Here is a 14,535-nt window from a genome sequence, read left to right on the forward strand (position 1 = left end):
TTGAATGTATAAACAAGCAGTGCTGCTTTCTTCATTCATAATTCAGCATGAAATTCTGAATATTATTAGTTAATTAATATTAAATACGGTGAATTCTTGCTAGTGCGAGTGTAACGCTCCGAATTGAAGCATATGGAGTAGTCCCACCTCCTCAGTGAGAAGTTGGCAGATTGAGATCCATCTGTCAGCTGCCACACACACCAGTGCACGTCTCGGAGTTTACAGTGAGGCAATGCAGGCTGCCAAGAGAAACTGGGAGTGGGGCTGAGAGCTGAGTGTGGCTACAATCATGGCATATATTGGGGGTGGGCAGTGGGAAGAATTACTTTACCCTCCCCAATTTGAGAGATCCTTATAACATTTAAGGATCTTAATAACAGAATCTTAATTTGGGGGGAAAAATGTGCTGGATTTTAGTTGCAAAATTAATGTAGTAATAGCAAACATGCTATGAACCTTGAGCTTACCAGTGTGGTTATCTACAATCTGAGGGAGTTTTTGCTCAGTTTACTTACAGGGAAGGCCTCAGCTGTCTGCAGCCGTACAGAAACCGTGCTCCCTTGCTGGGGGAGAAGTGAAATTGCTCTCAACTTGAACCACTCTGAAGTGATAGTGTGTTGTGCTGGGTAGGCAGCGTAACCTGCGTACTGCATCAGGGGTATGTAGGGAAATTCCTGGCAATACCTGTGTATGTCAGAAATACCTGATGTTTGTAGGCACAGAGCTGCAAAGAAACTAGGCTGAGCCAGCAACCCTGTTTCATAGGGATTCAGTAGGCCTTCAAGTGTGCAGGTACATATTCATCAGGTAGCAACTCCTAAAGCATTTGAACAGATTGTCTCATTTAATTTGGGGGATTAGAAGCTCATGGTGTGATCAGCCATTTAATACATTCCCAAAAGACATCTGTAGGGGCTTTCAAAGTTAACTCTCCTGTTTAATGATAACTCAAATGAAATGTGATGTTTTCAGAGCTGGCCAGAGAAAGATGGACTTTCTGAAGTCTCTTCTCAGTATGGATGAAACTTGAAATGGTTGAATTGGTTTGGAATACTCTCTCCCAAAATGATTTTTTTGGTGAATACTTAAGAGAAAGAAACATTCACAGGCTTATACAACTTCTTCATAGTAATAACAGACAAAGGCCTGAGCTTGTAATTCCCCCCCCCCCTCCACAAGTATGCAGATCTTACCAGTTTAATTTCCATTTTGTCTGCAGGGAAGCATCTTGCACAGATTCCAGTAAGTTGAAACTTCTGCTTCTTGCATTTGTTTTGTGATGCTTTGTGGCTTCCTGTTGTTGTGCAGAAGGGACACTAATTAAAGTGATCCATAGTGTGACTAGGGAGGCCTTGTCATAAACAGCAAGCTGGTTAACTTAGCTGGGTGTTGCTCATTTGTAACAGAAGTTTTGTATTTATAGCATGTGATTCACAGATTAAACTGCTGGCAAATGTTGATATTGCAACTTCATCTTTGGTGTAAATGTGCAGGCTTTTCCTCGTGTCACTTCTTAATGTCTAATGGTTGCATTATCTGGAGGTGAAACACAGTTTCTCTCTCTGCTGTCAGAGGCAGTGGCAGACAGTAAAATGGCAAGTTGGTAGCTTGGTGTTCTCTGCAAACACTGCCCCTCAGCCTTGGAGGTGATTTTTTTATTTGTCCATTTTAAGGCATTTGGGTAATTGTATTAATGCTGTATTGTTTGGATGAGGTTGGCTTTGGGGAATAGTGCCTTACTTCTGAAAAAGTTGTGATTGGTTCTTAACCCAGCATGTGTTTTAAAGGCTTGTAAGCTAGGTAAGCATAACATATACAGCATCTTATTTGAAACAACTTCCTTGCTGCTACCTGGAGGAGCAGGTTAAAGTTCTATTGATGTTTTGCATGACTGAAATAAGAGCCTAAATAATTATTTTTCAAGATGTCTGTGGAAGGAGCTGGTGGGTGACACAACCTTTGTCAGAAGAAGGAAGTAAAACCCTTATGTTAAACCTGTGTGTAAAACCCATCCTTAGTGGAAAGGTTTTGCATTACTCCGTTATCTTTGGCTGCCTTTGCGATATATGAGGAACTAGTATCTTGCAGCTGTAACAGAAAATAAATCTATGTTGGGGCGTTAGGCCAGATCTGGCAGAGGTGAGGCTGCCTCAGCCCCCCCAGCTCCAGGTCTGACCTGTGGCAAGGCTCAGCATGAGTTCCCAGTAGGAAAAAAGGGTTTTCTTGCCCAGAAAGAGAAATGGAATTTCCCGAGAAGACAGTACCTGGGAATAGCGGGGCAGGGTGTGTGAGGAACTTCCAATCAGATACCCAAACAATTTGTATTGTAAACTGTATCAAGATTGAAATGGTCAAATTCATCTATTTCTTTGGCTTTGTATAATTGGCATTAATTTTAATACTGGATTTATTTTATTTTTTTTTTTTTTTTTTTTTTAGGTTTTAATAATACCAACCTTTTTGTGAAGGGATTATCTGACTAAAACATCTGCCCTGCTTTCCTTTTGCTATTCAGTTTGCCCACAAAAGTCTTATTTGTCATCCATAAAATAAATATGTTTTGTCAGAGAATATGTTTGTCCTGTTACTAATTCACTTGATTTATTTGTGATATTATAGATTGCCCCTGTATTGCGAGAATACTTTCCAATTTGCCTTTTGGACTCCAGTGAGCAAAAGAATCGGGTTTTTCTAATACCTCCTTTTCTATTGGAAATTAGATTTTCCAGATGGGCAGTCACAAAAGCTAAGGCCAGTGAAATGGTGTCGGTAATAGATGATGTTTTCATGTGAGGTGTATTGGCAGTCAGATGATGGATCTGTAGGAACTTGAAGGTGACAGAAGGGAGCCAGTTTCTTTGAAAATTATCCTGGGAGTTGATAAAGTGAAATGCTCTTGTGTAAGATCTAATTTATTAAAGAATGTACAATTTCAGCAAACTGATTTGCTTTCACTTTTCTGTATTTTTGTTGCTTTGGGAGTTCCTGATTGTCTTCAATTATTTACTTTTTTTCTTCTTCTTCTTCTTAGTAAAACGCTTCAGAGAACCAAAGCATGAAAGACGTCCCTGGAGGATATGGTATGTTTCTGCAGGCTTTATTCTTAATTTTGTTGTTTCTTGCATGTGTTAGAAATTGAAGGAAATGTTTTTTTGCTTTATGATGGTTGAAAAAAAGAAAAGTGATGGCAAGGAATTGGTGACTAACAGTGAGGAACAAAAACAAAATACATGAGTCAACGCAGTTATCTTCTGTGTGTTTCTCTACTAGTTCTTTCTTACTAAACATTTCCAGGAATCTCTACAGAGATGTGCATTTAGACATAAACCTTCAAGTTGTGTTACTTCTGAAGGTGGAAACTTACAGTTGCCCAAAGATGCATCTGAACATGTACAAACTTCCATAAGCTTACAAGAAGCTCTCAGCTGAGCTTAAACAAAATTCCATGTTCTGTAGCTATCCTGCTATACATAAGATAGAAAACAGTGTAGTGAAAGATATATAAGCCATGAAAAAAACAAGGTATAAAAAGTATATATTTTTTTTTATTACTACTTAAAAGTTGTTGGATTATAGCAATGCCAGCACAACCCGTACTAGTTTTGAGACTGGGGTGAATGTTAAGTAGTCATTCCAGTTGTTTGAAGACTTCAGTGGTTTAAATTCATCTCATACAATGCTGCTTTTCAAAACTAATCCTGACCTTCATTTTATTGAAAAAATAAATACAAAATCTTGGTGTACTGTGGTCTACCTCAGCCTGAAATTCTGACAAGTGGAGTGATAACCCTTAATTTTTAAGCAATGAATCTTGTTCTGGGACTTGAGTATTGTTATTTATAGTGTGGCGTAGTGATTAGATAAGGAACTCACTGGCTTCCTGCCTCATCTCCAACACTCTGCTTTCTATCTCATGCAATGAATATAAGAGAATGAAGTTTAACACAAAGTTGTTAGGGAGGGTGGATGAATTCAGGCATAAAATATTTGTATCTGTTGGGGTGTTTGGATCTTTGTTTAGACCTGGAAGCAATAGACAAAATAGGTGTTGGTCTCTATAAAGAACACACTTGTGCCTACAGAATACTTTTTACGTGATTCTTATATTTAACATTTAATAAAACATCCACTGGAAGTTTTGGTTTTGTGCAGAGGGTGATGATAAAAGATTGGTCACAGCTGGAGTCAATACTGAATCAGTACCTAAGTGCTTGTTTCTGTTTTCCCTGTAAATAGCAAACTATTTTCTCTGTTATCTGCTTTGAAGATAAAGCTTTCAAGGTTGTAATTCTTTTGTAGTGTGGTATAAGCTGTTGTACTACAGATAAAAATCAGTGAGACCACTTTATGGTTCTGAGAGGAAAATGTTAGCTTTTTAGCAAAATACTCTGATGAGGATTTTGGTTTTGTCCATGCCATAAACTTGCTAAAAATGCATAAACATAAAAGGACTGAAATATCTCACGAGATTGGGATACTCATTGTTTACACAAGGTTATTAAAGACTTAGCTAGGTTTAGTGAGGATTAGCTCTTGAATAATGCATATGATACCAAGAGGATATCTCTGGACTTTAAATTTACACTGATAAGGTTTCAAGTTAGTATGATGTGGTTTATTGTTTGCAATGTTCAAGTTAAAAAAGGGGGCAGAATTTAAAATGGATCATTATCAAATAAGCTAAATTCCAGGGCACTTTATCATTCTGGTGTTCTTGTTTGAAGAAAAAAAAATAATGAATAATTGATATGGGATTTTAATTAACATAAATTTGCAATGTCTGGCTGTCATGTAAACAATTTTGTCTGTCTTAAAAACTGTTTTGACTCTGTGCAGGTTTTTAGATACTTCCAAGCAAGCCATAGGGATGTTGTTCATCCACTTCGCAAATGTCTATTTATCAGACCTTACAGAAGAAGACCCCTGTTCACTGTGAGTGTTTAAATTCAGAATATTGGTCTTTATGGAAGTTCTGCAGTTCTGTTTGATGGTGTACATGGGCAATAATGTAAGATAGGGCTGAGAAACCCATTTTCATGGTAAAAATCACTTTCAAAAACCTGTGCTGTAAGCTTAGTTATTCAAGGATCAGAGTTCTGCTCTTTTTAGTTCACGGCTGGCAGAACCTGAGAAAGTGTTTTCTGGGCTGTGTATAGATATTTTAGACCAAGGGTAAACTCTTACTGCTTCTCCACCTCCAGTTGATGAATGAGGATTTAGGATGCAGATTGTAACATGAGGCTGTTTACTGGAGGAGGTGCTAGGGACCAAAGGAAATAAATATAAAGTTGTGTCCGCTGAGCTCCAGCTGCACCGTTCACTGCAGCAAGGCTTTAATAGAAAGTCAGGTTGCTTTCAGGGATACTTAGCAAAAATCATTCATGCTTGTATTTTCTTCTAAACCCTACAGCAGCTACTGCAGTGTTATTTCATTTGGTTAAAACAGGAAAGCTTGCTCAATACCTAGGCACTTAGTGCAGAAATTAATTTTGCAATGTCACGCTTGGAGCACTGTGACTAAGTAGATAAGCATTTCACTGTAGTATATTAAACCTGAAGATTTTATGACTAAGACCCTGTCAGGCTCTTTACAGGAGCTCCTGAAGCAAAGGGTAATTGTTTGGGTTTGTCCTTTATAGGGCTCATGCTCAGAGAAGCTTACACGTTCCTGGTAATAGAAGCTGTGAAATTACTTTAAAAAGCCTGGTAATTTGCCTTTAAAAGCAATCCAGAGCCTTCAATGGCATCTGCTCACTGTTGTCCTTTGGTAAACAAAGGAGCTACACAGCCCAAGGAACATGCTTGTGTTGCTTCACAAGCCTGTTTTATTTCCCTTATTCCTCCTCCGATTCTTTTGCATTCTTACATGCTATAAGTGTGCAAGTAAAACACTGCTTTTCTCTTCCCACCATAAAACATTTTGGTGGGGAAAATGCATTTATTTTAACACACTAACTGTAAAGTTGAAATTATACTTGAGAGTTAACAATAATACCAGGCATCATTGTAGGATTTTCCTTGCTTACCAAGTTAAGAATTCCCTGATAGGTTTAAAAACTGGCAGGTGCAAACTGCTTTCATTCTGGTTTTATATATTAAAGTATATATTTGAGGAAGCTTACTGAGGCCTGTCTAAAATCATCAGTGTTTAAAGGTAAAGCTCAGGTATTTTAAAATTAAAAGTAACTGTGCTGTGTGCCGAGTTTTCAAAGTAAAAGGCTTACTAACATGTTCTATTCCACATGTTTTAATACAGTCTACAAACTTTCTTGTCAAATGCCACTTTTCGCATAAGTGTAACATGATACAAAACAAGAGGGCGAGGCAGAGAACTGTTGTTCACTGTTTTCAGGGTAACAAAAATTAGTGTGTAATTTCTTGGACAAGGACGCAGGTCCTTCTTGTTAGCGGGGAAAAAATAGGATGTAGTATTATCCAAATCACTTGTTTTTTCTTGGGAAAACTGTATTTTAAGTGTGCCAAATGGGTCAAAATTAATGAGTAAAAGCAACGTTTCTGTCTGTGACTTTAATAATAATGTTACTCAGCAAACTCAAACGTGGATAGTTTTCCAGTTTTTCCTGGTTTGTAGTTTGTGGGCTATTTTCAGAACAACACCAGAAAATGTACTTTTGGAAAACATCATGTTTCAAAGCTTGGCAAGAACTACAATTGGAAGTTGCCATTTGTGTTTGGGAATGTAGTGCTGTAGTTTGGGTGTGTGTGTGATAATATCAAAGCTGATAAAACATCTGTTAGAACACCTCGACAGATGGGTGGTTGGTTGAAGAATTTTAAATAGAACAAGCAAACAGCACCCTAATTGTGTAGTGCAGGGTAGTGGGCTGGGTGCGTGCCGCACACTGGGAAGGTTGTGTGAACCCAGCCTTTTACTCACTGAACTCTCAGCCAAATGCATTTATCTGATAGTGGCAGCAACCTGTGTTTTAAGGGCCATTGACCCGGTTACACCTGAGCAGGGTTAATGCAGTGCATGACAGAATGAGCATGTTACCTGCGTGTACTGAGCCTGATGTCCTTCGAGTATCGGGCATTCTTGGCCTGCACTGTGAGCTGTAATTTGATGTGAAATAGGTGTTGGCACATCTCTTTTCCCTGCTCCTGGTGGCTGCCTTCCTGCTGTAGACTTAGAGCAGCCCCTTGTGGCCTTAGAATGACTTGTGTGCTTGTAATTGCTGCCTTTCCTCTGCCAAACACTAAACCTTGGATTTAATGTTTGTTCAATACACAGTTCATTAGAACTCCAATTTGACACACAACTATTAGAAAATTACTATTTTTTTTAAAGTTTATGGATAAGTCTTGGCTGAATAAGGGCATGACCGCTTCATTTTTATTCTTGAGCTGCTCTTGAATGGGATTTTGGAGGTCAGAACAGCTCCTCCTTTACTGATTTGAATGCACGTATTCTTTCTTTGCTTTCCATTTTCTCATAGTTTTGTCTCTATGGATTTGTCTCCACAGCTAACAAAAGCCCACAGTTCTCTGATTTGCTATTTTTCATCTGTGCAGATAAGTTCCTATAGCTCTAGAGTTTACCTTAACTGTTGGAGTTACCAAATAAGAATCTCAGCAGCTATAAGTGGGTCTTATAGCTGGCTCTTTCTCAGCTGCTGTTTCATTCAATACATTTGGTGACAGCAAATAAAAACCAAATTCACTTACAAATGCTCTGAATTTCAGCTGAACTATTTAATGAACTTAAGAATTAATTTGAAACTTATAGTAATCTCTGGTTGCTTGAAGCAGAAGTAAGATTCTCTTTCCTCTTCTTCCTTTAGTTTTATTCAGGTACAGGTTTTCCATGCAGGGTGAACTGAGCAACGGTGAAAAGGAAATCTGGATTTAATTTAAAGGAGTAAAATTAATATTGGCATTTATGTAGAGTACGTACGTGCACACATGAAAATAGAGGCTGGAGCTTAACTTTGACAGAAACAAAATATTGAGACTCTTCTAAAACTATTTAAATTTTAGGCTAATAATGTCATTATGGACACAGGTAAATTATTATTTTGAATACTTTGGCTTCTGAACATATGTACAGATCTTCTAGCAATCGCTGTGTTCAAATACACTAAACCTTGAATAAAATGGACCCTGCTCCTTGTTTTCTTTTACATTTTTTCCTTTCAGGTACCTTATCAACTTCTTGTTGGATGCCACATTAGGGATGCTGTTAATCTACATTGGTATACGTGCAGTCAGCAGCATTGTGGAGTGGCAGCAGTGGGAGTCCCTTCGCTTTGGTGAATATGGTAAATGTTTCTGTTCTTGCACTGAAATGATTTTCAGGATAGAACCTCAGAATATTCCAGCTAGTGGTTAACTCATCTTAAAATCATTATACAATTATTATAATGGTCATCTTAATATTTGACTTCTCACGAAGGTTCTTTTTAAGTTCTGTATCTCGGCATGCACCTTCTGCGTTAGAAAGCTCAGCAAGTCTCCAAGCATTTAGCAAGTTTGCAACAACTGCTTGAATATGCTTTTTATTTTTTAGGAGTGATGAACAAATTGTGATAGCGGCTAATCTCGTGGAAAGAACAACAGCTGGATAAATTTACTCTCAAACACTTTTAAATAAATGATAGGTGGAAGGTCATTTCCTATTAAAGCTTTCCCTGAACCACATACCATTGTCTGAAGATACGGGCTAAGAGCTCTGCCGGCCCTCTTTAAAATAAACAACCACATACCTTCCGTGGACAGAATGGCAAGATGGCCTGTGCTTGTCTTAAAGTAATGATCACTCAAACTCCTGCATGTAGGGCTTGTATCATTGATGAAAAATGCATCTGTCTTCCGAGCAGGCTAAGGAATAGACTAGTGAAATCACTTTCACATGAAGTTGTGGGGTTTATCTTCCATTACGTTAGCCACAGAAGTCCACTGATGTGCACAAGTTGTGGATTTGCAGATGCAGTTGAGGATCATACACACACAATCAATATTTAATTCTGTTCAACCTGTTGTTTTCAGATTGCTTACTCTGGCTGGTTGGGAATGGAAGTTTTGTATAGATGCTAAAAATTACATTTGAAGCTCGTTGAGAATGGGTGGAGAGGTTGCCCCATAAGATAGCTATGGCTCTTCATCAGAGAGAAACAAATGAAAAACCCCTATGTTTGGAAAAAAAAGGAAAGTAAAAGCTTTCATAGCAATTTCGTAGTTATCATTGGTAGGCTTTTGGGGTTTGTAGGTTTCTTTGTTTTTAATGATTCTGAGTGGCTGCCAGAATTAAGAATACGCAAGTAAAAGCCTTGCCAAGATGAAGTATTTCAAAAGCTTGGGAAGTTTACAACTGAATAGCATTAATTGCTATTTGCTTTAGTGCCAGAGGTTTAAAATAGAGGTGATGACAAGCATCTATCTTAGGAGAAATAACTGCCTATACCATTAGGGGTTTGGTTCCCCCCCCCCCCCCCCCCCCTTAGATTTATGTAGATTTAATGTTCATCTTTTAGGGTAACATTTGTGGCCATTCAAGCTGTTTAGATCAGCACTGCCACAACTCTGTTTATCTGCTTTTTATTGCCACATGTCACAGTCCAGTATTTCCACTCTTTTCTTTGGACTGGTGAACATCTGACTCTTCAGGGAACTGATTCGGAGAGCTAAACCATCAGAAACTTCACCATATGTAGAAAAGTAAATAGTTCCCCCAGATCAGTCTCCAGACTTGGGTCTCTAAGGGATTAAATAAGCAGCAATGCCCAGAGAAGGGAAGAGGGCAAGGAAAGGGCTGAGACATTGCTGTGCTACGCCTTCTGAACGAGCTTTGGAATCTATTGCCTAAAGTCCCATTTTCTGATTGTTGATTTGGCTTGTAGCCATTTAAAGATGTTTGAACAGATTTCAGCCCATAGAAAATTGACTTTGCGCTCGGAGTAAAAAAAACTTGGTGTATCTATTAAAATTATATATAGGTACTTGTAATCACATCAAATGCCAGATTTTATTTCTTCCTAATAAATAGTATTCTGGTTTTTCTTCAGTAATCTGTTCTCTCATTTTAATATCCTTTTAACAATAAGCAGCCTGGGTGGATGGGAAGATGTGGGGAGTGTATTCACTATCTCTTACTGACTTCAAAAATGAACCTGATTTTATTTTAGTTAGCGATGAGGCCTCTGTGAATGAAGCAACTCAGCCCTTAAAATCAAGAAGTGAATGTTGTTACTTCTGTTCTGTGGAGGAGGTGGGCTGCAACTGATCTGTTATTGTCATTCTGAATTAGGAGATCTTGTTTATCAAGTATTTCTCTGTGTGTAAGCTATGTATGAAATTGTCTAAATCCTCTTTACTTAGTTGTTCTTTCCACTATCAGATCATTTTATTAGTAACTCTCTTCTGTATCTTCATTAATGTGCTGTCCCAACCTTAGTGTTTAGTCAAGCTATCATAACGACTATTAAAAAACATATTGTAAATCTGATTTCTGTTAATTATGTGGGAGAGCCTTCTGGTATAAAGAGAAATAGATAGCAGATGGAAAGTTATTAGTAATGGCTGTGAGGTTAGTAAGGTTAGACTATGTTAGAAATCTGTCTAAAAAGGACAACTTGCATTGGATTGTTTGCTGCCCTCTTCTGTTAAAAGCTACTGTTGTTTCTGAAGTGACAACCTTCGTATCACCATTTTATTTAAAATTTTTCACTTTGGCCCCAAGAAAATTGTCTTATTTTTCATAAGATTATTTAAAATAATGAAGTAGGGTAGAAGAGGGAGGTAAAACTCAGTTCTGTGGGGTCACAAGTGTATTTAGACTTAGTATTTTGAAATTAAATATGGATGTTTAGCATGCGTGGGTGGTGAAGTGTCTGCTTATTGAAAGGTATCAAAACTTGTGATATTTTATCTGAAGTAGTAAAGTCAAGTCCTCAGCTTGGAGATCAGACTGATTTCAGTTTGTTTGCAAGTAGGGGAAAACAAGAGTCCTGTGTCTCTCCTTCACACCCCTAACAAGTCTCTTCTTGTGATTGAGCGATTGTTTATGTTTCTAGAGCCTAAATAATCATTTGTCTCAAGTTAATTCTTGCTGTGAGCTCATTTCCCTTCTTAGCTCTATTACTTGATCCCTGGTGATTCACTACTTGAAGCTGTCACAAAAATAGCAGTGTCCTGCTGGTTTTAAAAGCCTCTTCTTTATATGGAGGATAGTTTTTCAGCATAAATGCCTCAAGGAAAGAATGGATACCAAAATATCAGCATTCATAAATGGCTGCTGTTTGTACAGCAAAACAGCCCTGCACGCTCATTTATAAACAAAGTAGCATGACGCTCCCTCACGGGCTTTTTTTAATGTCAGAATTTTAAAGTTTATTAGATTTGTCTTTGTATTTCCAGTTTTGTGTTTTCAGATTCATTACATCAGCAGTTGGATTTTTATAGAAGTGCAAAATCAGTTAATATGTTTGAGTATGTAAAGAGCAGAAAAGCAGTCATGATCTGTAAAGAAAAGAATGTTCCCTGCGTTCTCCTTCCCTTCTTGTCTTAGACTGCTTTAGCTGCTGCGAGTAGAAAACAGGTGACCAAATCCCTCTTGGTGACAATGAGCTCTATTGGCAACTAAATTGTGCTGTGGTCTCTTTGCTTGTCTTTGCTTCTCAGATGGCAAAGCTTAGAAATTGCCTTTGATGCATCTCTTTCCTCCTAGCTCTTTGTTTGCGACTTGCAGAGCAACTTAGAGCCGCATGCAGTAGACAGCACTTACTTTAAAACTTCTTAAAATTATTTTGGAGTAGTTCTGTGAGGTGGCATTTTCTTGAGAAAATTTCTTAGGATTTGCACAAAAGTTACAGGACAGAAGAATCACAGCTATTTTGTTCAGGAGCTGTCTATAAACATGAATCCGCAAAGTGGCTGATGCAGCTCACGCTGCTATAGACTAGTTTTTCTCTGCCCAGCAGTTGTCACTGAGGATTCAAAGTTTTTCAGTTTCAGCCTCAATGCACTTTTTCTTGCAGTAAGATTTCTACTGATCTGCTGTTTTATTCTACACATGTAATTTATACATGATGGGTATAAAATCAGAATTTTAGAGACTGCCAGAGACTTTAGAAATTGGAGCCTTATGGTTTCAACAGTAACATTGTAATTTGAGTTTGTGTACTGAATCTTTGAATGTACAAATATCCCAAATGTTCTTGGGAACACCTCCTAGGATGATGTTATTAACTTATACTCTTTCTCTTGAATTGCATAGTTTATAAAATGGTAAAAAAATACATGGTTGGAAATTTTCTTCAGAGGTCATATGATCCAGCCTCTTGCCTGAAGCAGGGTTAACTTCAAAGCTGAAGGAGATTGTTCAGGGTGGCTCCAGTCCAGCTTTTAATTTATCCATGGTTTAATATTTAAGAACCCCTTTGAATAACCTGCTCCAGTGCTTAACGATTCTCATTGTGAAAGCTTTTTTCCTTTCTGTCGGAATTGTACATTCACCCATCCAATCTGTATCTCCCCAACAACTTATCCACAGGGGTGCTATTGGGAGGCTGTCAAAAGACTTGGTAAATTCAAAGTAAAGAACATCCCTATGTTCCTGCTTGTAATTAGAGCTGAGAGATCATTTTGTAGAAGCAGTAGGGCACACAAAATCCTCAGGTAGAATTTAATATATGCAATGTCTAAATTCAGTCATATACTAAGAAAAACAAACAACCAACCAACCTTCCACACAAAGCCACCATTGAACAAAAATGTTCATTGGTGATAGTGCACAGCACTCTTAATACAGAGTTTCACAATTTTTGAACTTTCAAAATCTCATGTGACAGAGTTGGAATAGATGCAGAATTGCTATAGCTGTTTGTGCTTTTGTGAATTAAATACAGATTGGAAAAGAGCTTAGACTAAACTGGTGAAGTTTCAATGGTAGATCTGTAGCTAAAGCTAGTTAATAAAACTAGAGAATGCTAATAAAAATATGGAGTATAGAAATTAATTGCTAAACTTTAATTCAATCTAATTCAGGCCTTGTATCTTCAGAAGAATCACAGTTGCTCATCTCAGTTACTGATGTTTCCCTTTTCAAATTTTCTGACTTTTTTTTAACAGAAGCTATAAACTACAATATGTATTAGCAAAACTTGAGCATTTTAACCATTTTCCTCTTGGACTATTGAGTGTTGATTGCTAGCTCTTACTGTAAAACTTGTGTAGGAAGTTCTCTTTATTTTGGTTTCCAGTCTGATTTATGTTTTTCTTCATAGCATTTAAGCAGCAAACAATAAGTGTCAAAACTATTACCAAGTATTAATACTGAAAGCCTTTCAGAAATGTTCCAGAAAAGGAAGTAGCAACTATCCATTATGCATTACAAATACATAAAGGCATCTGAATTTTATTTAATTATTCATCCCCAGACTACAAGTTTTAAGCTGGCTTTGAAGATGTGGAAGCTATTGTGAAGACTAAAGAGCTATCGCCTCCCTCCAAAGCTTCCTTTTGGTTTCCAGTGAAGTGCTGCTTTAAGCTCACCTGCAAAGCTTGCTAGGCATATCAGTGCTTTTTTGTCCCTTTTTGGTTTTTTTCTTTACTCTCTCATTGCTTTCATAGACTATAATAGTCTACATAGTTTTATAGAATCATAGAATAGTTAGGGTTGGAAAGGACCTTAAGATCATCTAGTTCCAACCCCCAGATGTTCAAATATTTGTCATCTTCTTTCTGTCCTGGCAGATAACTTCATGCACTCAGGTTTTCACTCTGCCACAATGGAATGCTGTGGAATTTCAGATTGAAACTAAAATGTGATCTTAATTTTTTTTGTTCAATTAAATTCTTCATAGCAGCTCTTGCACCTGTTGCTTCAGTTATGGTTGGTTAGTTGTGGTAACTAACTTTGTAGAGAGGAAAAATATGTTTAAGGTAGCACTGGGAGAATGGCAGAAATCCTCACCTTTCTACTTAGACTAAAGGGATATGTGTTTTTCCTCAGCTATGTTTCCCGTAAATTTCCCTTATAAGAAACTTAATACTTCACGGTAAAGGGTCAAGAATAACAATTTGGTGATAAACAAATGTAATGCAGCTATATCTTGCTTTCATCAGATTATGTAAAACAATGAGTGTATAACCAGGTACTGCTGAATTGGATAAAGTTTTGTTATATTCAATTTCTAACTGATAGTTTCCGAAAGTTGTTGTGAGGCTGAGGGAGGGGAAGGAGCAGCACCAAGGAAATTGGAGAAGGCACTTTTAAGAGGACAGAACTGCCCTGCCTCTTCTTACACTGCTTTTCTAAAATGTTTGCTGTGAAGTAAAATCAACCCTATGCATATATAGAACCTTTCTTCTTTCCTGCAGGTGACCCACTGCAGTGCAGTGCTTGGGTGGGCCAGTGTGCTCTGTACATAATGATTATGATATTTGAGAAAACCATCATCATTATAGTGCTGCTTATACCTCAGTGGAAAGAGGTTTGTATTTTTACAGCATTTTGTAGACAAATGAATTTCAGGTGGGAGCTGCAAAGTGATAGACTCCTAATAGTGTTTATTGGTT

General features: G+C 37.7%; 1 protein-coding gene across 3 annotated transcripts in view; it reads left to right on the forward strand.

Annotated features, from left to right (window-relative positions):
• Positions 1–14,535, forward strand: part of LOC115614339 (musculoskeletal embryonic nuclear protein 1) — a 43,542-nt gene that overhangs the window by 14,929 nt on the left and 14,078 nt on the right. The window contains exons 2-5 of one of the 3 annotated variants that reach the window (XM_030501060.1): positions 3,032–3,080; positions 4,837–4,932; positions 8,158–8,279; positions 14,338–14,450. In XM_030501060.1, coding sequence (XP_030356920.1) covers positions 3,032–3,080; positions 4,837–4,932; positions 8,158–8,279; positions 14,338–14,450 — 380 coding nt within the window. Of the gene's footprint in view, positions 1–3,031; positions 3,081–4,836; positions 4,933–8,157; positions 8,280–14,337; positions 14,451–14,535 lie in introns of those variants that run through there. The other 2 variants (XM_030501058.1, XM_030501059.1) reach the window with 2 other exon arrangements.

Source organism: Strigops habroptila, chromosome 11 (assembly GCF_004027225.2).
Source record: "Strigops habroptila isolate Jane chromosome 11, bStrHab1.2.pri, whole genome shotgun sequence".
Lineage (NCBI taxonomy): Eukaryota > Metazoa > Chordata > Aves > Psittaciformes > Psittacidae > Strigops > Strigops habroptila.